This window comes from Botryllus schlosseri, chromosome 15, assembly GCF_051294905.1.
Source record: "Botryllus schlosseri isolate E-star chromosome 15, Bs_hap1, whole genome shotgun sequence".
In the NCBI taxonomy this organism is placed as follows: Eukaryota; Metazoa; Chordata; class Ascidiacea; order Stolidobranchia; family Styelidae; genus Botryllus; species Botryllus schlosseri.
In genome coordinates this window covers 14442504-14464964 of record NC_137250.1, presented here as the reverse complement: position 1 = coordinate 14464964, position 22461 = coordinate 14442504, and the positions used below count along the sequence as shown (strand labels likewise).

Here is a 22461-nt window from a genome sequence, read left to right as displayed (position 1 = left end):
AATGCGATACAATGAAAAGATAGGAAGGTGTCGAAACCACTTGGAGTAGTCTCAGGAATCAGACACCCACCTTGGCCTAGACCCTAGGCGGTGTAAAGAGGATGCATGCACACTTGCACAGTTCACACTGAATGAAAAGTGAAAGAAGACAGTATAGTAAAAAGCAAGCGACAAAAATGGGGTGGCATGTCATGGAAGGCGAGATCGATAGGTCAGGTCGTGGTCCGGTAATCTTGAGGAAGGACTAGTATTTATTTAGTAGTAATTGCTTGTATTTCGACTTGAATGTGGACATGCTCGTCGACTGTCGGATGGCAGGCGGGATACTGTTCCACACGTCAGGTCCGGCATATATGATAAAGCGATGATATTTTCGGTCGATCTTATGATATTTGGACGACGTGGGCGCAAGTATGTGGTACTTGCGCGCTTTTGATTCCAAGGTAACGAAGTCATTGAAATATTCGCGGCAATGACCGCAGTGGAACTGACACATAAACGATTTCTAGTTTCCGCATATCTTCTATGTTTAGAACACCGAACACTTCAGCAGCGACTTGTTGGATGGAAGCCCCCAAACTCCCCGCTCCCCAACAAAGGATTCCATATTGCAACTTCGATTGGATTAGGTATTTAATGAGTATGAGAAGAACCGAAGCTGCAATGAAACGTCTAAGGCTGTAGAACAGGCCTTCGGTGACAATTTAGTGTCTAGGGAAGGGGTGGGCAAACTACGGCCCGCGGGCCACACGCAACCCGCAACACCGTTTTGTGCGGCCCTCGAAAGGCTCAAGAAACGTATTAAAAATATTGATAAAACACGTTCTAAAAATCTAATTACTGCAGGGACTCGACTAAACTTTTTCTTAATATATTTCACCACGTAAATTTTATGTCATATTCTTACTATGGTATATTTTTATTTCATTGCTGGCGCGATAGTCCGGCCTTGCGGCCAACACATTTTTAAAAGGTTTCAACTGCTAAACATCACAGAAAATCAAAACAAGAATGACTTTCGGATAACGAGTGTAATTTTACATTGGCCAGTCCAGCAAGTTATAACTTTTCGTGCTGTACTTCGAAAAACCGATTCGCGCGTGTATTAGGTAGATTCGTTCTCTGTATCTGCAGAAGTATTTATGTACTTAGTATATTTTAGTTGGAGCGTATTTGACGCTCACATGGTTATGACGTTGTCAGAAGGACCGTAACTGCCGCACTCGAAGGGGACGAAGAGAGCCCAAAATTATTTCGTGAATTAACATAATAGAGTTTTTTTTTATTTAGGCAACTTTTTAAAATTTAATATGGCCAAGTATCTTGATTACTGGATATCCTTCCCTCGAGAATAAATACGCAGGATTCATAGAAATGGGGATTTCGACGACGGTCTTTACCGACGCACCATAACATATGAAGTTTTAGCCCATGTAACATGCGACTCCGAGAAGTGCGCCAGACCATCGGCAGCGAGAAAACCTTGGCCGAAATGGACTGCCCTTATGCTGACCGAAAACTTCAATGTATATCCATATGTTTAATTTTCCATAGGCGCCTGAATAGCTTGCGCCGAATGTTCCTGTCATGGAAATCTGAACCCCACAAGCAATGTTCCCTCTAATTTTTACGAGTCTGCACGCACTCACCAATTACCTGCACGGTCCCTTGGACAACATTGCGTAACCCCTAAAAAAAGCCATCACTTCGGCGTTTTTTGTGCACGCCACACATTTTTCTGTGCGCGCAGCTTCGAGGTAACATTACCCACAAGACAAATGACTTGACTCGTGACTTGACTTGACTTGACTTGAGTCGAGTCACCTCCAAAAATCAAATGACTTGACTTGACTCAATAGTCCATTTTAAAAATCGATTGACATGACTTGACTTGAGTCAAAATGAGCAATGACTCGAGATGGCTCGTGACTCGAAGGTAGCGACTTGATCCCAACACTGCTATATAATTAATGCCAATAGTGCGTTTTGATTTATGATCCCAATTTTATATAGTGTGGCCCGCGAACTGATTAAGATGTTGAATGCGGCCCACGAGCTATAAAGTTTGCCCACCCCTGGTCTAGGGACTGGTTATGACTCTTCCAGAACATGTCCGAGTCCAGTAAAACCCCCCAGGTATTTGGCATTTGCTGTGTTGAAAACGGTTAGGTTATTTTTTTAATTTACCGGTAGCAATTGGGATTTCGAGGCGTTTGTACAAAGGTTATTTTGGGCCGTCAACTCATGCACTTTAGGCATTTGGTCACTAGTCAGGGCATCCAGCTCTGCCGTCGAAGATGCGGAAGAGAGGAGGTGATTATCATCAGCGGACAGTGTGTGGTGTTCAATGAGGAGGTTTCAAAAATGTCGTTGACATATTAGGTGAAGAGGGCCGGTCCAAGTACTAAGCCTTTGGGGTACACCACAGGTCACCGGGTGAGGATAGGATGAAAACCTAGCGTGATGGGAGTGTACACTTCCAACAAGGACAATTAAATTGTCAAATAGTGGAGGCAACTCATTGAGCTTCTTGAGCAATTGCTTCTTAAACGCCTTCACGTCTACAGTTCACATTGTAAAATACCTCCTTCCTGGCAGCAAGACTGTATTTCTGTGTTATCTTGGCCGAAGAACACGGCTTTACACATCCGGCAGGTTCGCTCTTCGCACCTTGCGCCGGTCACCTCGGGGCATCTCGCGCCTTCCTCGCACGGTCGGCATGGACGCGGTGGAAATGCTGATGACGGACACCCTGAAAGTGTATACGCGTCTATTGGAATGCGAATGCGAAAACACGCAAACGGCAGTGGTGGTGAGATAGCGTGTAGTGGTATGATCTACAGCTGCAACACCTATATGCAGGCCGTGTTATTTTTGGCATATGCCAAAACTGCCAAAAATAACTTATTTTTGGCATTTTTCGATTTTTATTTTTGGCAGTTTTGGCATCGTCCTCTAAATAGATAAATTCAGCCTCGAATTAGTCACAAAAACGCTTCATTTGGGCTAGTTTGTCAAAAGACACCGCAAGATGTGCAGCATCCACGTATAATCAGTGCCAACAAACAATAAGCAGCTGTTGAATAGACCTAAATCGTTTGCACTGTAACAGTGCTTCCAAACTCAGGTCAGCTAAGTTTCTCCTAAATTCATTTCTCGCCCAGCGAATCTGGGAAATATCGGCTTCAATAGTAGCCGTTGAGGGAAAGAATGTTGCCAGTCATCCACAGAAGGTTTTCAGAGCTTCGAAATCTTTGGAGGGCCGAACCGGCTTCCATGCATCTTGAAAAGAGATCACTTCGCCAGTGCCATCGATCTAATCGCGGAAAGAATTTTCTTCCCGATACTTTTCCAGGAGTGTCCTGTGTTGTCTCTTAACAAATTATATTTAGTAGCCCGACTATCATTTCTCCTTCAGTCTACCGATAGCTTTTCGGAGGACTTTTGTCACTTCAGGTGGCTTTAATATTACCTACTCGCATGGAAGAGTCCTAGGAAGGTTAGCTTGTTTAAGAACATTGACGCAACAAGACTGTCTGGCAAAACGAGACTATGCAGCTCAGAAATAGCCAGACAGTTTGTTGCGTCACAATGTTCAATCCGATCACAATGCAAAAATCGTGGTTGATTTTGGGGGTTCCAGTTCCATGAGCAGAATATAATTTATATATAAATAATCAGTACTGCGGCAGCTTCTCATTGATACCCGTTTTATCAAATTTAGCGCTCGACAAGCCGATCAAAAATGGTCGTAAAATTGCCTTTGGACAAATGAAAAGTATGACGTAAACCAGATGCAGTCAGCCGTTCAATCTCGCTGTGCCCACACCATTTAGGACACCATGCTTTCACCCCTAATGGGTGGGCAGGGCCCAGATTAAGAAACCTGCCTTTCACAAACGCTCTTCTCGCTTGCAACGCGGTCCTGTTAACACAACACCATGAACGAAATACACTATTTGGCAGATCGTGTTATTTTTGGCATATGCCAAAAATTGCTTATTTTTGGCATTTTCAAATTTTTATTTTTGGCAGTTTTGGCATCTGGCTGCTGAAATGCCAAAAATAACACGGCCTGCCTATATGGGTTGCGGGTTCGAGTCCGGCCAAAGTCGACTTCAGAATTCCTACCAAAGTTTTCAAGGTTTATCTAGGCTCGTCCTCGCCTCGTTCATCGCGTAAGCGGTGTCTTACAAAAATACTAGAAGTGGGACGTGTACAGAAGTGGAATTAGTGCAAGTTAGACAAAAGCTACCGAGTAGGCTACTCGGGGAATGTACAAGTAGGCCACTTCACTACTGATATTGATCAAATCTGCGCATTGACAATCACATGTAACGTAAACCGGACGGACTAGCGACATATTTGCCAGTACATAAAGCAGAGATATAGTGCTAGTATAGGGTTACCATATTTCTGTGACCCAAATTCCGGACATTCTTTAGCGCCCACTAGTGGATTTTAAAATGAGTTATGATGTCACACTAGCAAAGCTTTGCTCATAGACCAGAGGTGGTCACGAACCGGTTCAGGAGTATGTGGCTGTGTGTTGTGTAACCGGGACCGAAAGCACATGTTTTCAGCCCCTTCCCGCCCAAATAAACAATGGTTTTGAGCCCACCATAGGGTAATCGATGCAACTTCTGGGGGGAGGCTTGCTACATGAATCGGGTTTCTATATGCATCTGGTCGTTAAATTTTTTGAATTAATTTTGTCAATACTATTGGTTGTTCCATATATTACCAGATAGTTACTACTCTCCGCCCACATGATCAGAGTTAGCGGTAGAACTGGTGAAGGATGATAAGTTCGAAAATACAGGGAGCGTAATTGTACATGGTTAAGTCATGTTCAAGTTCATGCCCCACCGATAAGATCGTTTATCAGCCTTATGCCGGTGCGCACCACGGAGCTTTATAAACACCCCACATCCAGTGGTTTCCAACCTTTCATGGTCGCGACTCCATCTCCAATTTGAAAATGTTCCGTGGCCCAGATCAAAATTTGACGAGCTGATTACTGAAAGAAGTCAGCACCTTTGCCCAGACTTACTCACGGGCTATTCTGGAAGCTGAATACGTTCAACATATTCGCGAGCTCCAGAATAAAGGCAAACGACCCCCACGTTTGGAACCACTACCGTTGAATAAAGCATTTAAACGGCCTTAGCGATCTCTAGGAATATACCGTTCTCCTATAATCGCGATTACGATTGGACTTATTCTAGTAAATGAAGGTTGTTTTTATTTATATTTTATTGCCGTGGTGTAGTCCTGATAATAAACAATAAATGTGGTGGTAAATCGCGCGCAGCGCGAAGAAAATTATCGTGCATCAGCATAAATATTCCCAAAAATAATGTTTTTAAGTTGATTTACGAAAAAATTATGAGCCTACGTCAAGTCTTCAAAATTCCGGACATTTGGCATATTTTAGAAATTCCTCCCGGACGCTAGTTTGAACAGTGAAATTCCGGACATGTCCGGGAAATTCCGGACGTATGGCAACCCTATGCTAGTAATGGTTCTAAGCTTTATGCTAGTCAAGTAGATGTGAAAGTAATCTCGCCTAACATTTATTGTCACTTGACAAAATGTTAAAATTAAAGGGTTAATTAGCCTTACAGAACTGCTGAAGTTGAAGTGTTCTACAACACAACCATATGAGTAGGCCTACTTTATGTAAGTAGTCAAAACAAACTTGATTGCTTCGAAAGATGGGAGCCGCATCATACGAAGATAATATAGAAATGTGTATGTATATTTACTCTGAGGCATTATGACGGTATCGCATTCTTCTTTGGTAACTAACTCTTCGTTAGCGTAAAATTCCGCCGTGCAAGTGCAGTAGTTCGATTTGCATGTTGCACTCGGTCTGCCAATGCATATTGCTTCTGCACAAGGATCGCTTTCGCACAAACTAGATAATGCTGGATCAGTGCATGCCGGAGGAGGGGGCGGGGTTGGCACTGCAGTAGTAACTGGTGGAGCAACGGTAGTGTCAACTGGATCTGCAGCAAAGTTGATAGAAAATAAATACGGATAGCTCAAACACATTAATTTGCATACTAGCGGTGCAGCAGTCTACTATTTCGCGCCTGTCAAGTCCGTAAAACACGACCCCGCATTGCCCGCAAAACCTTGGCTCGCATCGGGCTGTTGGGTAGAGTGCGCAAATGGCATCTTCGCACGGATTGACGCACATCTTCACCACGGAATCTTGTGGGCATCCTGCAAAATTATGCTTTACACTACCTATTCATGTACGGACATTACGGCGATAGACGCAAACCGTGGCAATCCTCGAATGTAAGCCTGCGGCGACCGGCGTAGAACGCAACAGAGCAGCCACCGCAAGTGTCTAGGTAGCATTGCGCTTCTGGGTAGTTTGGGCATGTTTCCCCTAAGCACGTTTGACCCGGTCCACCCGAGATGCAGCCGGCAAGAGGTATGTCGCCGGGGCATGGTTCTGGAACGAACGTATACTAATAGTTGATTAACGGCATTTCAATAACGCTGCGGCTTGAGTCACCTTTCTCCGCGCACTCGTAATCGAGTACTCTTCTGTTGCTTCCGGGATAGTAGAATTCCGCGTGACATCCACCGCAGTAATTTGAGCGGCATTCCGCGTTGGGAACTCCAGGACATGAGTTGAGCTGACACGGGTCGTCGCGACATCGAAAGCGACGCAGACCGCCGGAACATACTGAAGAATATATATAATGTGCTTTTGTTTTTCGTGTTTCGAAATGAAATAATTCCGAGTTCATATATTCGAATGTAGCTGTCGTGGATTGCATGTATAATAATCGCAGTAAGGGCTTCAAATCGAACGTTCAGTATAGTTCTATAGTACAATCAACAGTATAGCCTACTGTCTGCGCGGGGCATCCGATATCGTACGACAAGGCCCCGGTCTGCGTTTTCGAATAGGCCTATACTGTCTGAGTAATTTGGACCGACAAAAACAAGACAAAATATAGCACGATTAAAGAATTGCATAGGACTATACTATAGAGAAGTATAGATTACTAAGTTAGTAATCTTTAACTATAGGCTACTTGCTGAAGTGATAAGTAAGACCATGGTGAGCATAGACAACCTGCTTGAATACACATTACTACCTAGCACCAAATACAATTATACGAGAATGAGGCAGGTAAATTCTTATCCGGAAATCGACATCTATAGTAACCTAATTCAGTGGTACTCAACCTTTGAAGCTCTTCAGAACAAAATGTAATAACGACAAATGTATGAAACGCAAACTCAGATATATTGAAAACTCGAATTTGATTACATATTTACGGCTGCAGATATGTTATACGTGGTTCTATCGAGGTTTCTGCAAAGTTTCTGCAAAAACTTTTTTGCACCCGTACCCCTTGAGCTGTCATAAAATGTTTCTCGTATATACCCCCTATATCCAGGATCGAAACAGCACTTTCTCAAGCCACCGCCACATGCTGGTCTTGGCCCCCCACAGGGTTTTCAACATAACTTATGTAGATTTCAGAGACATGAGACCAGTCAGCGACTGGAGATGTTAATATCGAATGTTTAGCCGTTGTGCTGTGATTTTAGGGTCTACATGTTAATTGCTACCGCCGGTACACCGAAATGTCATAGGTCTTGGCGTGCTCTGGGGTGAAAGCAGAGGTGGTCAAAGTAGTCTAAAAAGCTACTCAAGTAGGTTTCACACCCCTGGACTCAAGGAACCATTATGATAATTGCGAAAAAGTCTGAACTCATTTCTGTAACATATGTTGTGTAATTTTTATTATAAGCCCACTATTATTTTGTCGGAGGGAATGGCATAATGTGGAACAGTTTCCCGGTGGCCATCCGACAGTCGACGAGCATGTCCAGTTGTCCACCTACAAGTCGAAGTACAAGCAATTTCTACTAAATAAATACTAGTCCGCCCTCAAGATTACCTGACCTCCACCTGACTTATCGATCTCGCCTTCTGTGACAAGCCATCCCATATTTTTGTCGCTTGCTTTTTATTATACTATCTTCTTTTACTTTTCATTCAGAATGCCTCCTCTGTATACATCGCCTAGGGCAAAGGGGGTGTCGGATTCCACAGAATACTCCAAGTCGTTTCGACACCTTCCTATCTTTTCATTCTATCGCATTTTTATGGTGTATTGAACTGATAAAAATTGCTAATAAACCGAACTGAAAGATTTGAAGCAATATATGCTCATGACAGGAAATCGCGCGAAGCGCGGGGAATACCTTCTAGTTGGAGAAATCCTGCCAATATTATTCCACTTTATGTTAATTTGCATATTAATGTAGGAAATTAAATACCGCCATATCGTTGCACACTACATATCGTACCCCCTACTTTGGTGCTTCGTACCACCGTGGGGGTAAGGGGTACCCCCAAGGGAACCGCTGCACTAAATTATACTCTCACGGTCGAAATTTAACGAATTTGTTAAGTCGTATTAGTTTCCCATATGACTAATCTCAAACTAGATGTTGACGACTTTTAAGCAGTTTGATACGACACTTACAGCATCGTGACACATTAGACCACCAACTCAATATGACACGACGCAGTTCCAAATCAATTAAAAGTTTGATGTTATATTTATCTAATTAATGGGCAAGCTTCCAGCGTCTTCCATTTTGTAATTGCGCTGTATAATTGTAAAGTATTTGTCGGACAAGCGCATGAGAACCACTGACATATATAGGGTGGACACGACTTGAAAATCGTATGTAAGTTGTATGTATATACTCACGTGGAGCACCGCAATTTGTCTCGTGCCTGTCTACTCCGTAAAACTTTGCCCTGCATTGACCGCACACTTGCGACTCACATCGAGCCGAACTGTCGCTTCCGCACACGGCACCATTGCACGGGTCGCCGCACGTTTGCACCCTGTCATTATTCTGGCAACCTGGCAACATGATGGAGAATTTGCGACAAAATTGGACATGTAACGACCTATTGACGATATGCGAGAGCGATGTCAAAAGACTGTAATTCTGATTCGTAAGAGCGACTCCCGTATTTAAAAAAGTGCACATGCACGATTTTTCATACCAAAGACAAATACTGGTATTGACATATAATGTTTGTGATACATTCTATTTCTAAGCCCATTTCAGAAACATTTACCATGCTCATTTTACATTATAAGATCGAACATATAGTTATTCTGTCATATAATGTTATACATTATTTATCATAACTAGCTTCACTTCCACATGGCCTGCATAAGTGTATATACGGTTCAGTAGATGTCACGTTGCCATGCCAATGTAAAGGCGGATTCAAAGTACATGTGTTATTGGCATTTACAAGTAGCCTACAGTGCATTTGGAGTAGATCATCGATGTCAGCAGATATAACAATTAAGCTATACCGCAAACGCTCGCGGTGACTGCGTTTTCTAGGAACATGTACTGCCTCTGCGCATCTCGATACATCAGACTTACGTGGATTAATGAGTGATTCATAGGCTAATGCTGTTACCGGTTTATAGATAACATTATACGATATTTTGTGCCACAAAGATTTCCGCGGTCGAGTGACCTCTGACGTAAAACTGATCGTAAACTTGTCGAATATCGAAAGAGCTTTTCGTTGTTGAGGGGGAATCTATTTCATTAATATAATTCGTGCGCTAAGAAGGAAAATTAGGGCGTCACTTACCATTGCAATCCTCGTCAGTCAACCGCCTACCGTCGTAATAATAAATAACCTTGCAGCCGTTGCAACCGTCAATTTTGCAGATCGCGCCAGGATAACGCCGACACGGATTTTGCCGGCACATGTTAGCGTCACATTTAGCGCGAAAAGCATTGCCGGGGCAGAAGTCTGAAATCGAAATTATCGAAACATTTTGTGTAGTCTGTAACTCGTTGATTATGCAAGGCGTGGTGTGGATGCGTACCGAGAGGTTTGCACTGCTCTTCCGAAATTTCTGTACCGCCTAGTCTGGCGGGCAGAACAAATTTCTTTCTGCACCCGCCGCAATAATCCGGCTGACAAATCGCCCCAGGCACCGCCGTACAAGTGGCTCCGACGCACGGGTTTTTCGAACACCGGAATCGATTGCTGCCATCGGCGCAGACCTCTAAAAATTCAACGCGGTGTTCAATTCGAAGATCAGATGCTTAACATACATAAACTCCCGTAGGAAATTCACTATATATCAGTTGACATTCTGGTGTAATGCAATGGTACAATGAGAAACTTCAATACCAATGACAGAAATTCCACCTGTCTTTACATATCCGTGATTGCCGAAGGTGCTCTTTGGCCGCTCATGTATTGCAGGTATGGAACTTTTAGCCACGCTAAATAGTCAACGCTGTGCCTGTCTATTCATTTAAAGCGATTTTGCAAGAAGCCCATATGACCCGAGTTCTCAATATGTGTTTGGATGAGCTTTTGGCTTGATCAGTCTTCGTTTTATTCACTGCTCCTAATGATTTCAACAGGGCATTTTTTGAGGTGTTAGTAGCCGTAAATCGACCCCTCCCGCTGTTACTATAGTCAGGAATTCTATACTGGTGATTGCCCGTCCATGTATCTATTTTTCAGAGGCAGTAAGTAACGAAGTACTTCTACTTTTTCGAAGTATACCCACGTACGTTTTACCTACTTCACTACATACTCAAGCGCAAGTCTTAGTGTTGTACGACTATGCCGTCACTTCTACTTGAACAGTTCTTTGAGGCAGAACTACTTCCTTTCTAGACTTGGGATTTTGAAAGGTAGAAAGTAGTTTTACGATAGGTTTACAGTATACTTTTGTGTGTGAAATCACCATAAGAACCGTGTGAAATAGCCATCACAGTGACTTCTGAATATATTTTCAAAGATTGTACCTATTATAATTTTGATTTGAGTTTGTCGCGAAGATTGATCTTTTGCAATCTCGAGAGTATATAGCCACCAACGCTGCTAAAAGTATGCGAGCCCTCGACCAAATCCACTTTTTAAACTACTTACTCGAAAAAGACCCGACGAAAGAAAGCACTCACAAGGAATGGAAAGAACTAGTAGAAAGGGCCCCGGCTTCAAAGAAGATCAACATCGAAAAGGACTGTGACATCGGGCACTCTAGGCCGAGGTGGATGTTAGAGTAAAGGATCGCTATACTGATGCGTGTCGTTCGACATCCTCCTATCTGTTCATGACATCGCATTGTGTCTTATCGCATTGTACATTGTGTGTGACTTGTTCAGATAAAAAAAAAATAATAATAACCCAACAATGTTATGTTAATTTTCAGACCTTTCATTTTCTACTGCCAATTGAAGTTTTTCACCTGTCTTGGAAGTCGCTACTTCTACTTGTAATTGCATAAAATTTAATCGCAGTTCTTCTACTACTACTTGAATACCAGCGCATACCAGTTGGCCACCTCTCGCTATTTGTTCATTGTTTCCTTGCCCTTGAATAAACATGCAACGCAATACCGACTAGGTCTACCTATGGTATCACAGCATCTTTCCTTCTTCCTGTGGTCGGGCCCGTAAAAACTGGCTTTGCATATCCCGCACCTCTCCTCTTCACATCTGGCAGTGGGGTGGTCCGGACAAACCGCATTTTCACAAGGCCTGCAGCTTCGCTGGGGACAGCCTGCAAGATTTAAATCAGTCATAGCATCCGTTGCCAAACTTTGTCTACCGCTGCCTACCATCGCAATCTTCCTTTGTAAGTCTCCGGCCATTTCTCACAAAGATAACTGTGCATCCCCCGCACCCGTCGACCACGCATTCGGCGTCTGGAAACATGCGACAAGTCTGTCCGAGACAAGTCTGTCCTGGTGCGTTTATGCAACCAGCCTGAGGTATGTCAGGCGGACACGGACCTGAAGAGTGAGAGTAATCCAAAACTTATCCGACTTATGGTTAACGAGATCGTTATTTAGGTTACATACCTATTCCAGCGCAACGCCGATTCGATATCTCTGTTTGCCCAACATAGAATTTAGCTTGGCAACTTCCACAACGGCTTACGCGACACTCCGCGTTCGGTACAGCCTCGCAAGTTGTGGTGTCACACGGATTTGCAGCACACGTCACTGGGGGACTTCCATCAGGACAAGGTGCGACTGGACCACTGTCAATCACTGCGAGATGTGATGAAATTATCTTTCAAGAATGGTATCGACTAAATGGACATTCTAATTAATATTCTAACCTCCGTTGCACTCGTCATCTGTCAGTTCGCGGGTGCCTACGGTAAAAACTGCTTTACAACGTCCGCATTCGTCTAAAATAAGTTTACACGTGGCCTGTGTATTCTGTGGGCACGTAGCAGTTAGACATGGATCGGCGTTGCATATGACGGAACCTCCGCATCCTCCAGCTGTTTAGAAAAACGTACGATTTGAGCAAATGATTACGGCTGAGGGCTGAAAATATATGATTACCTATTCCTGCATGGGCAGTGTAAAAATCGGTATAGAAAACCAATAGCGACAGTACTTTCCAGTATTCAGTCATAATTCAGCCTGGGAATGGCGTATTTACACAGAAATTAAATACCAAGATAAATTGAGTAAAACCGGTAGCATGAAGAAGTTTATGGATCACGACGATCAATTTCAAGACGAACATCTCTATTGTTGTCTTTTTAATTTCAACCTAGACTTATCAAAATTGAGCGATGATGCGTGATCAGTGTGCACAACTTTGCAACACCAAAGCGGTCGCATGCAATGTCTGACATATAGACCTCGCCTACCGACACATGCCACATTCCTTTTCGTCGCTTCCTTTTATGATATCCTTGCTTAAATCCAGTATGATTGCGTCTTATTTACATGCTTTAGGCCAGGGGTCTCAAACACGCGGCCCACGGGTACACGCGAGAACAGTTTAGTCGAATATTTAAAAATGTGGTATTTTTTCGTGCCAGCATAGGCCTAAACTGCTTTGCAACACAGTAAATCACATTTTCACGATGGGATTAGAATGTCATTCCGCAAGGTTCTACCAAATAGGGGTTGCTTGACTACTTGGAAAGATAATGAATGTCAATATTGATGATGCTGCGGCCCGTGGCGTCATCAAAAACTAGGACATTGGCCCGCAAGCAAATTTGAGTTTGAAACCCCTGCTCCAAGCCAAGGTGGGTGTTTGATTGAAAGATTCGTTTCGGCACCCTCCTACATTTTCATGATATCACAATCTTCTGGTGTTTTGATGAAAATAAATGAACAAAAATATGATGGTGGCCTACCACACTCTATACGCTATTCAACGAAGCTCATTTCGATGCCAAATCAGACGCAATCTTGACCTTTACCGAATTCTGCTACTATATCATGTAACCATTAAGGCTGTGCAGTGTGCAGTGTGCAGTGTGCATTTAATGCGAATACTTGAATCAGAGTCAATCTATTGTAATGATTCTAGTCGGTTTTCATCTAGTAACGAACATATATACGATTTCACATCAAGGGTAATATTTTATCAACGAAAAATTTCAAAATTGTATTTCCACCATTTGGAGCCTCGAAACCTCGGCTATAGCCGTAGTTCAGCATCGAATGTCACGTCACCACAAGGCTACTAATATTCGTGGAATGACATTTCTGACAAAGTATCGATTGACTCTCACAATAATCAGCCGACAGTCGACGAGCATGTCCACATTCAAGTCGAAATACAAGCAATTACTACTAAATAAATACAGTCCATCCTCAAGATTACCGGACCACGACTGACCTATCGATCTCGCTTCCCATGACATGCCGCCCTATTTCTTGTCGCATTCTTCTTCTATACTATCTTCCTTACTTTCATTCAGTGTGCATGCCTCCTCTTTACATCGTCTAGGCCAAGGTGGGTGTCAGATTCCATAGACTACTCCTTGTCGCTTCGACATCTTCCTGTCTTTTCATTGTATCGCATTTTTGTGGTGTATTGAACTGATAAAATTGCTAATAAACCAATGATGATGATGATGAAGGCGCAAGGAAATAATCGTAGTCCAGAAATACAAAATTATTTTGCATGCCGTGTAACTGGCACCATCATTGTGGCCGCAAAAATTAAATATCGTTGAAAATGATACATGTTTGAACCGTCAAGTCATTTTTACCATTATAACTCGCGACTCGAAACCGCATCGCCAGGATACTCGATAACCAGCCCTCGAGTTACCATCCATGGTTGCAACGTCACGTGCTACAATTGCTACATTCTCAAATTCTTGTTCTCGCTGTTTCTCTCTGACTGATATTAAAATGTCTCACTCATACATATACGTTTTATCGGTAGATCGTACCTTTCCGCGCACATACGATGTGGATTATATGCGCGCTCTGCATTTCAATGGGCCAGCTCATTTGGTTATACTCGACTGATTGTCAGGAGGCAGCTCAAGGCTCAATTCATTCATTCATAAAACAACAACATATATTCGACTATATTCGTAGGGGCTAAATGAGAAGTCGCCAGCAATTTTATCTATATCATATCATATCAATTCTCCGGTAAAACAGCAGCAGCGGTATATATACGAATATATCTTGTTTTGCAGTCTAATTACACATGAATCACGGACTACATGAATAGCCCGTAGGCAGGACATACTGTTTTCATTATTTGATACCGTGATTTTCTCTTTCATAGATGATCGAATAACAAGCAATTTCAAGTATTGCTTTCTTAAATGAATGCAGACGCCGCAAGTCATTTTGGCCTCTCGGGAGTACGCCAATAACTTTCATTTTCAAATGATTGTGATAAAGAGCCAAATATCCGTGCAAATCTGAATAAAAACAGCGATTTGTCAAACCGTGCAATTTGTAGTCGAGTTTTATCACGCTTAGAAAGCTAATTTTCCGAAGATATTAGCAGTACCGTGTAGTGTAATTTACGTAGGCCTACAATATACGCCTACACAGTACACATACATACAGCATGCGTATTGCGTAGTGCACCCTAACCCTTTGATGACTAAGTAACAGCGCTGCGATGACTCGAGTCATTCATATCGTCTTAGTAACGTTAAAATGACATTGTTATGAGTAGGACGTGCGTGGTATTGCCTGTGTGCGTGCATAAATTGCAAATGCATCTACTCTACATTCTAAAATCCGCATATGAACTCAAACTATTCAAATTTGCCTACCGTAAAATTAACACGACATCTGAAGATTTGAGATGACTTGACTTGACAATGTTGACACACTTAAAACTTGCGTGACTTGACTCGCGATTCGATGTAAAATATATTCAAATTGCTTTACTTGACGCGAGTTAAATAGTCAGTTAAAATGCAACAATGGTGGATTATCGCACCTTTATCTGCGTGAGAAAATACGAAAGAATATGTAAGACACCCTAGAACCGCTATCGAAATATTTGACTTGATCGAATGAGAGTCATATATAGGGCTGGGCACAATGATTCGAGTACTACAATCTGAATCGAGTAATTATTTTAATGATTCGAGTCGAGTAGTAAAAGACGATTTTTTCGAGTACTGAAATTATACGCTCCTCGCCACCGAAAGTTATTTTATCAACTAGAATTATGGTTTCGATACTATTTTCCACTGTGGAGGCCTTGGGGCCTTGATTGGTCGTATCCCAGCATACGAAACATATCGTACAAAGCTATACAAATGTTACTGGAAATAACACATTTCCGTAGTCATGATCCTTCCACAACATTGTCACAAAGTGCAATGAAATCGGTAGGGTCGAAAAAATACGAAAGCTCTTTAATATGATGGATAACAGCCACAATATTCTTTGTCGTGGCATAAAATGTACATATTTGACTTTGACATAGTATATTCTCTTCTGACGTCATAATGAGTGATACTCGACTCGACTCGGGGTATAATACGTGATTCAGAATCGAATCACTCATGTACTCTATTTTGCCCAGCCCTATAGTCAGCATGACTTGGTCGAGTCAATACATAAGGTAAAGCAGTGGTTCTTAACCTTGCCTCCAGCGCCCCCCAAGGGGCGCTGGCGATTTTGAAGGGGGCGGAAACGCTCAGGGGGCGATATGGGGGGGCTGGAGAAAAATGGCTTCGCAGTAGATTATGTGGTGGTAAGACATATCCGTAATGAGTATTCAGAGCAAATTAACACCGAAAACTTCGTTATACATAGCCTACAAAAGACATATAGGTTTAATTGTCCATGGGCGCCTAAATGACTGGCACCGAATGTTCCTGTCTTGGCAATCTGAACCTTAGGAGACGAATTCCATCTGGCAGGGAAAAATTATATCCCAGTGAAGAAACACCAATTTGAAATCGTGTGCGTCTTTTAGTTTAGTACGATTGGGCGACAGGGATATATAAAACTAGATATCCCTGTTGGGCGATATATCTGTTGGGCGATTCTCTATTTTTTGATATAGCAGACAGGAGGTCACGAAATAACATCATGCAACGAAGTCATACCAACGGGTCCGCCCGCCCGAATATGTTTAATTATTAGTTACGGGCCCTACAGTTTCCAAGACATCTCACAATGTTCGCTCTACGTTTTGACCAGTCTGCGCACACTCAACAACTCACTGCGCAGACCCTTGGACAACAGTGCGTAACAACTAAAAAAAGGTCATGACTTCGGATTGTTGTGCGCAACGTGGATTTTCTGTGCGCAGAGATTGTGTCAGCACTGCGCACGTGCGCAGCTTAGAGGGTACATTGCACCCCACTCAGCTCTACCGGTAAATCTGGTAAGGTGAGCAGAGAGGACAAGAAATTGAGAGCAATATATATGCAATTCCCGATCTTATTGACCGATTTTATCACGACTTATGGAAAATTTTCGCGCTTCGCACTGGCTCGCCAAACAGTACAGCTTATTTCGTGGCAAAAGCGAACAACGTGATGGGGGGCGGTCGGTTTATCACCCTATGGGAGCCCAAGACCCAAGTTTTTTCGGGGGGCCTGACGAAGTGCCGTTTCGTTCCTGCCAACGGGTATTCGCCCGAAGATGTATAATTATTATTGAGGGGTCCTACCTTTTCCATCACACATAACTCAGCTCTACCGGTAAATCTGTTTACGTGAGCAGAGAGAGGACAAAGATTGATATCAATATACATGCGATTCCCGATCATATTGACCAACTCAATCATTAATTATTAAGATTTTTCGCGCTTCGCGCGTCTAGGCGAGAACAGCTGGCTCAGTAAATGGACACCCAATGTAGATGACTAGTATCAGCAAATAGCGGATAGCCGAAGGGGGTCTGTGAGCGAAGCCCACCGGAAATTTGGTTTATCACCCGATGGGGGCCCAAGACAAACGTGTTCTTTTTGGGGGGGTGACGAAGTGCTGTTACGGCCCTAGAAACGAATTAATTGTACCTACGGGCACGCCCGAATATGTTTAATTATTAATTACGTGGCCTTTATTTTCCAATATAACAGCTCACTCAGCGCAACTGGTAAAACTGATTACGTGGGCTGAGAGGATAACGAGTTCATAGCGACTTATATATGTAATTACCACCTATTCATTCATGCATTATAGAAAATTTTGGTACCTAGGGCGACCAGGCCACACAGACTTTGCTGACCATCGAAATCACGCTGCGGGGTTCTTAGGGGCGAAGCCCTCAGAAATTTAGTTTATCACGCAATGGGTGCGCAAAGCAGTCGTTTTTAGGGGTGTTGACGAAGTGCTGTTACGGCCTTGCCTCTTACTCATTGTCTTTATTACATTCCTTACAATATGAGGTTGGGGGGCGCTGGAGTACGATAATTTTTGAAAGGGGGCGCTGGAGGAAAAAAGGTTAAGAACCACTGAGGTAAAGGGTCGCAAGTCAACTCGAATCATCAATTGCGACTCGAGTCATTTCACCCCTGACTAGGCTTACCATATTTTGGAAATCTAAAAAGAGGACACTTTTTCAGAAATTTGAGACTTCCAAAACCGGAGAAGAAAAACTGGTGAATGAATTTCTCCCACTTTGTGATCGGTTGACTAAAAAAAAAGGTCATCTTTCCGCTCAGAGCTCAAAATACCGTTTTTCTCTCCGCATTGCTAGGTGGATGACTAAAAAAAAAGGTATTCTTTTCGCTCAGAGCTAAAATCACCGTTTTTCGCTCCGAAATTCCCGCCGGAGCGTCACTTTTGTGCTAATTTACGGCATATCACTCGCAATTTGCTCTAGATCTGACCTAAATTTTCAAAAAAGAGGACAAAGCGGCGTCCTCCGAGGACACTTTCAAAAAAGTCAAAAAAGAGGACAAATCCTCTTAAAAGAGGACGTATGGTAACCCTACCCCTGACTGCTAGACATATTGCGTATGCCGATTTACAAGATCGTTACCTCGAAAATATTAGATTTCTTCGATCCCAATTGTTCCATAACGCTGCAAACGGACTCACCAACTCCATACTAGAATGATGAGGTTACTTCTTTGGGACTCACTGCCATAGCGTGCAGAACCGTCTCTTGTCCATCATCTATAGACATATAGTTTCACAATTACAATCAACTAAATCTAAATTATGGTAATACCAAGAGAGTACGCCAATTTGATTTTCGAAATTAATATACAATGATTTTCGCTACTCGAAACATATTGGAATCGCTCTAACGTATCAGACCGAACTAAGTTTTTGAGGCGAACGCGATCTCAAATTCGCATATATAGCCACTGGGCGCCTTATTTTCCCTCAGCTGCTTGCATTTGCACTGCGGGCCTCAGATTGGAAGGACAGGACTGCTCGTGGCCCCCTCTGAAAGCAAAGAATAGTCCGTGGAACCCTAAGTGCAAGATTTGGGGAGCTGTATGATGACTTCAGAAAAGTCACCAACTGCGCCATATCACTGATTCACTGTCTCGCTCCAGATTCAGATCAGCTTCCTAAATAATAGCCTACTCGGATTTGGATGCCCTTAATTTTTGTTATATGTCGACGACAGCCCTCTATATCTCATTTTCCCGGTGCACCCCATTTGAGAACCACTGGCATTCCAATTTAATGGTATGGCGAGTCGAGGAAATCACTTGTTCAAATCACTCTTTTATGACACTCTAATCCAGCGGTTCCCGACTTTTTTCGACCCATTGCCCCCCAATCAATCTCAAAACAAATTTTCGCCCCCCATATTTGCGGATCCGAAAAATTGGACATATAAACGGGAAATTTAGCCACTTAAATCTGATCGCTGGTGAATTTACTAAAATAGGGCTATTTTCCGAGGTGGTCGGTTCTCGGAAAACCGGTTATCGCGTCTACTTTCCGTTGAGTTGACCCTTTTGGCATCATAATCAGAGTAAGCCGCCCTCACGATAATTTTTTGGCCAGGTTAATTAAATATATCTCAGTGGACGTCTTAACATTTTCGCCCCCTGTTTCTCAAAATCGCCAACTGGGGGGCGATATCGCCCACGTTGAGCTTGTGAAACACTGGACTAATCGAAAAATCATCGACGAGCCTCATATCCGTATGTTCGAAAATAGTGACACCGCTCCAAATCGAATATCACAATTCTGACTGTGAATTCGGTACAACGAAATCATAGGCGCAGGACGCAGGTATGCCGCACATACCCAGTAAATTATATTTGGGGTTGGCCTATGTATGAGGCATACACACAATCACACGATTCCGTTAGGAACTACCTAAAATTATCAAGTTGGAGAATTTTGTGATTTAGAAATAAGCAATGTATTTCCGTTTACATGATGCTGCTACGTGAGAAAATATTCGCAATACGTAGATCGAGCGTGAATGATTAGAAGACGCGACGCGAGTTGACAAGATCGCTACCTCAATATTAAAGCCGCTGCTTTCTACTTCTACACGCGTTGGAGTTTCATCTCTCGGTTTGACGAAAATCACTAAATGCTCTGAATTAGCAACAATCAAAAGTGAACTGCACGCCGGGAGATCAGATCTCGCTTGTCACCTGATGTCCAAATGAAATTGAAATGTTTCTCTTCGAGTTGTAGGGTGCGAAAGTGGAGCTCATACCGTCATTATATAAATGATATATACGCAAGTCCATCAACACGGGAAAGCTTATCTGATATGTGTATAATAGGCATTATACGCATGTCCTTGCTGACCCCAATAGATGTATGCTACTTGGTAAATTCGAAAAAAGTTCTAACATCTTCCATATTTTTCAACCCACCTTTTTTCTCGGCTAGGTACGCGTCTGCTGGAAGGTATGGAAACTATGGCACCATATACAAGGGACTAAGTAATTGACGATATTAGGCGCTTCCAACGCATCTACATAGCTTATCAATTTTACCACATAACGTCAGCCCTTTGTGGCGTCATGAAGTCCGCATACCTACGGAGAATTAGCGTCCGGTGCCTATGCAATGAATATCTACAATGTCAAGAAATTACAAGTTGAGTAAAAACCCCCTGCAAGAGCACAGTCACTACAGCGCAGCGCTACAGGTCACCTCAAGAAGACTTGTACGCAGTACTGTTCACCAGGCTCACAAGTCTCAACAAAATATAAATCAAGAGTGCCGAACGGTCGCTTTCGTTGCTCACGTTATAATATGGTAAGCTATAGGCACTGGTTAAGTTACACACTATTCTCAATGGCTTTCAAACCGTAGAAATGTTTTCACTGGCGTAGCAGCATGTGCTGCCGCCCCTGGCTCTCGCCTGAAATGCCGCCCCCTGCCCTAAGTAGACCGCAGCAAATTTCGACATATATTCATGTTCAAGCAACCTTGTCAATAAAAATAACTACAAACAATATGCCGCGTCTCAGCCTCACCGTCTCAACATTAATAAGGCCAAAAATAATAAAGACAAGAAATAGCGAACGATTGTGTTGTGCAAATAGAAAATCAATAGCCGCCTCAAAGCAAAATCAGCGATATATCCTCAAATTCAAGTTTTTGAACGTAGTCTCTTTTTATAGACAGAATGGATCGAGCTGATAACCGATCATCATTCATGGTAGAACGTAAATAAGACTTATAATCAGTTTGAGCTTCAAGAAGCTCGCCTCACACGGCTCGCAATTGAAACCCCAATTGTCAGATAAAGTTTCAGACAGGAGCATAAATATGGTGCCGAATCAAGTAGCTTTGCATTAACTAACCACTGTAAAACAGCAAACGCTGTTGCACTACGATGAAACGTGGTTTCACTGCTTCACACCAGCCTCTTAACCCTTTTAAAATCTCAAGTTGAACAACTTCATATGATCATATCTTAATTTGTGTTCGTCCCGGAGGCCTCATATTGGTTTGTACGAAAAGCTAGCAATCTTCTGATTTATATGATCCCTAATTCGAAGGTATAAGGCATGGCAATTTTCGCAGCTAACTCCAAAAAGTCCACCTCGTTGCCATAAGTGGTTCTAAAAGCGCTGGTGAATAAATTGTGACATTCGCTTTGCAGTAGCGCGTGGGAATTCAAAAATCCAAACATATCATTTTCGATTGAGATATGTTTGATTAAATTTTAGCTCACGGCACGCCAGCTATAGGACAACCAATTAACGCTTCTTTTAGCCGCCTGTGTACACTGTACACTGTGCCGAGCGAGATAGTGTAATAGTGACGCGTCCGGCTTCTTGTTCGGTAAGTCGTGGATTCGATCCCCGGCCGATCAGACCAAAGACTCGAAAACTGGTATCCGCGGTTATACCGCTAGGCACTCAGCAATCACAGAGGGAAAGACGGGGGTGCAGACTAGATGACCTTAAAAACAAACCCGTCTCGCATCTCCGTCGTCAGAGCATCTCGATGGTGCAGGCGAAAAAGAATACCATAACCATATCTATCTCTCTCTCTCACTGTGCTGCCACAATTTGCCGCCCCCTTGGAGCCTGCCGCCCCTGGCGCAGAGCCAGAACCGCCAAGTGGCTGCTACGCCACTGATATGTTTTGCGCATGCAAAATTCAAGACCAAAATACTCTCGGGCGAGGCTGACGATACTCATATCTATACAAGAATGTCCCCTGCCCTTGCTCAAGATATGGCCACATCACATAAAGCATATCTGAAACACACTGTAATAGTAACTAGAATTTATGCAACAAAATACACCCGCTGTAGGTTACGTTGTGGAATTTGTCACTCCTCCAACATTAGTAAAAGGTAACCTGTCAGACACAGTGGGGTACTGGGGAAATTAAACAAGAAAATTTCAACAATGGAGTCTAATAAATAGGGACTGCCACAACCAGTATGGTACTCGAATCTGAATTGAGTATTAAACAGAGGTGGTCATTAACGAAGTGCTTCTACTTTTTCAAAGTACTCAAGTAGTTTTACGCTACTTCTGGTACATACACAAGTAAATCAAAATTCGGCTACTTCTACTTCTGAATATTTTGTGATCTACTTACTTACTTTTTGCTATTTTCAGTTTATCAAGTAAAGTAGTTATAATCCTCCAATCAGAAAGATAGAATGAGGAATTTCGGGGCTGTTTTCTCGGAGTACCAACATTTAATTTTCATAAAAGTAAAGTATAGCCCAAAATTTTCGTCGCGCT

General features: G+C 42.8%; 1 protein-coding gene across 1 annotated transcript in view; it reads right to left on the bottom strand.

The window, feature by feature from the left end:
- LOC145457086 (uncharacterized) overlaps positions 1-22461 on the bottom strand; it is a 108027-nt gene that overhangs the window by 21337 nt on the left and 64229 nt on the right. The window contains exons 2-14 of the mRNA XM_080335248.1: positions 12411-12491; positions 12179-12346; positions 11916-12107; positions 11673-11846; positions 11465-11614; positions 9918-10100; positions 9677-9841; positions 8760-8918; positions 6533-6706; positions 6293-6469; positions 6070-6231; positions 5769-6011; positions 2585-2752 (exon numbers count right to left, since the gene is read on the bottom strand). Of these exons, the coding sequence (XP_080191374.1) occupies positions 2585-2752; positions 5769-6011; positions 6070-6231; positions 6293-6469; positions 6533-6706; positions 8760-8918; positions 9677-9841; positions 9918-10100; positions 11465-11614; positions 11673-11846; positions 11916-12107; positions 12179-12346; positions 12411-12483 (2188 nt within the window). The 5' untranslated portion in view covers positions 12484-12491. The remainder of the gene's footprint in view (positions 1-2584; positions 2753-5768; positions 6012-6069; positions 6232-6292; positions 6470-6532; positions 6707-8759; positions 8919-9676; positions 9842-9917; positions 10101-11464; positions 11615-11672; positions 11847-11915; positions 12108-12178; positions 12347-12410; positions 12492-22461) is intronic.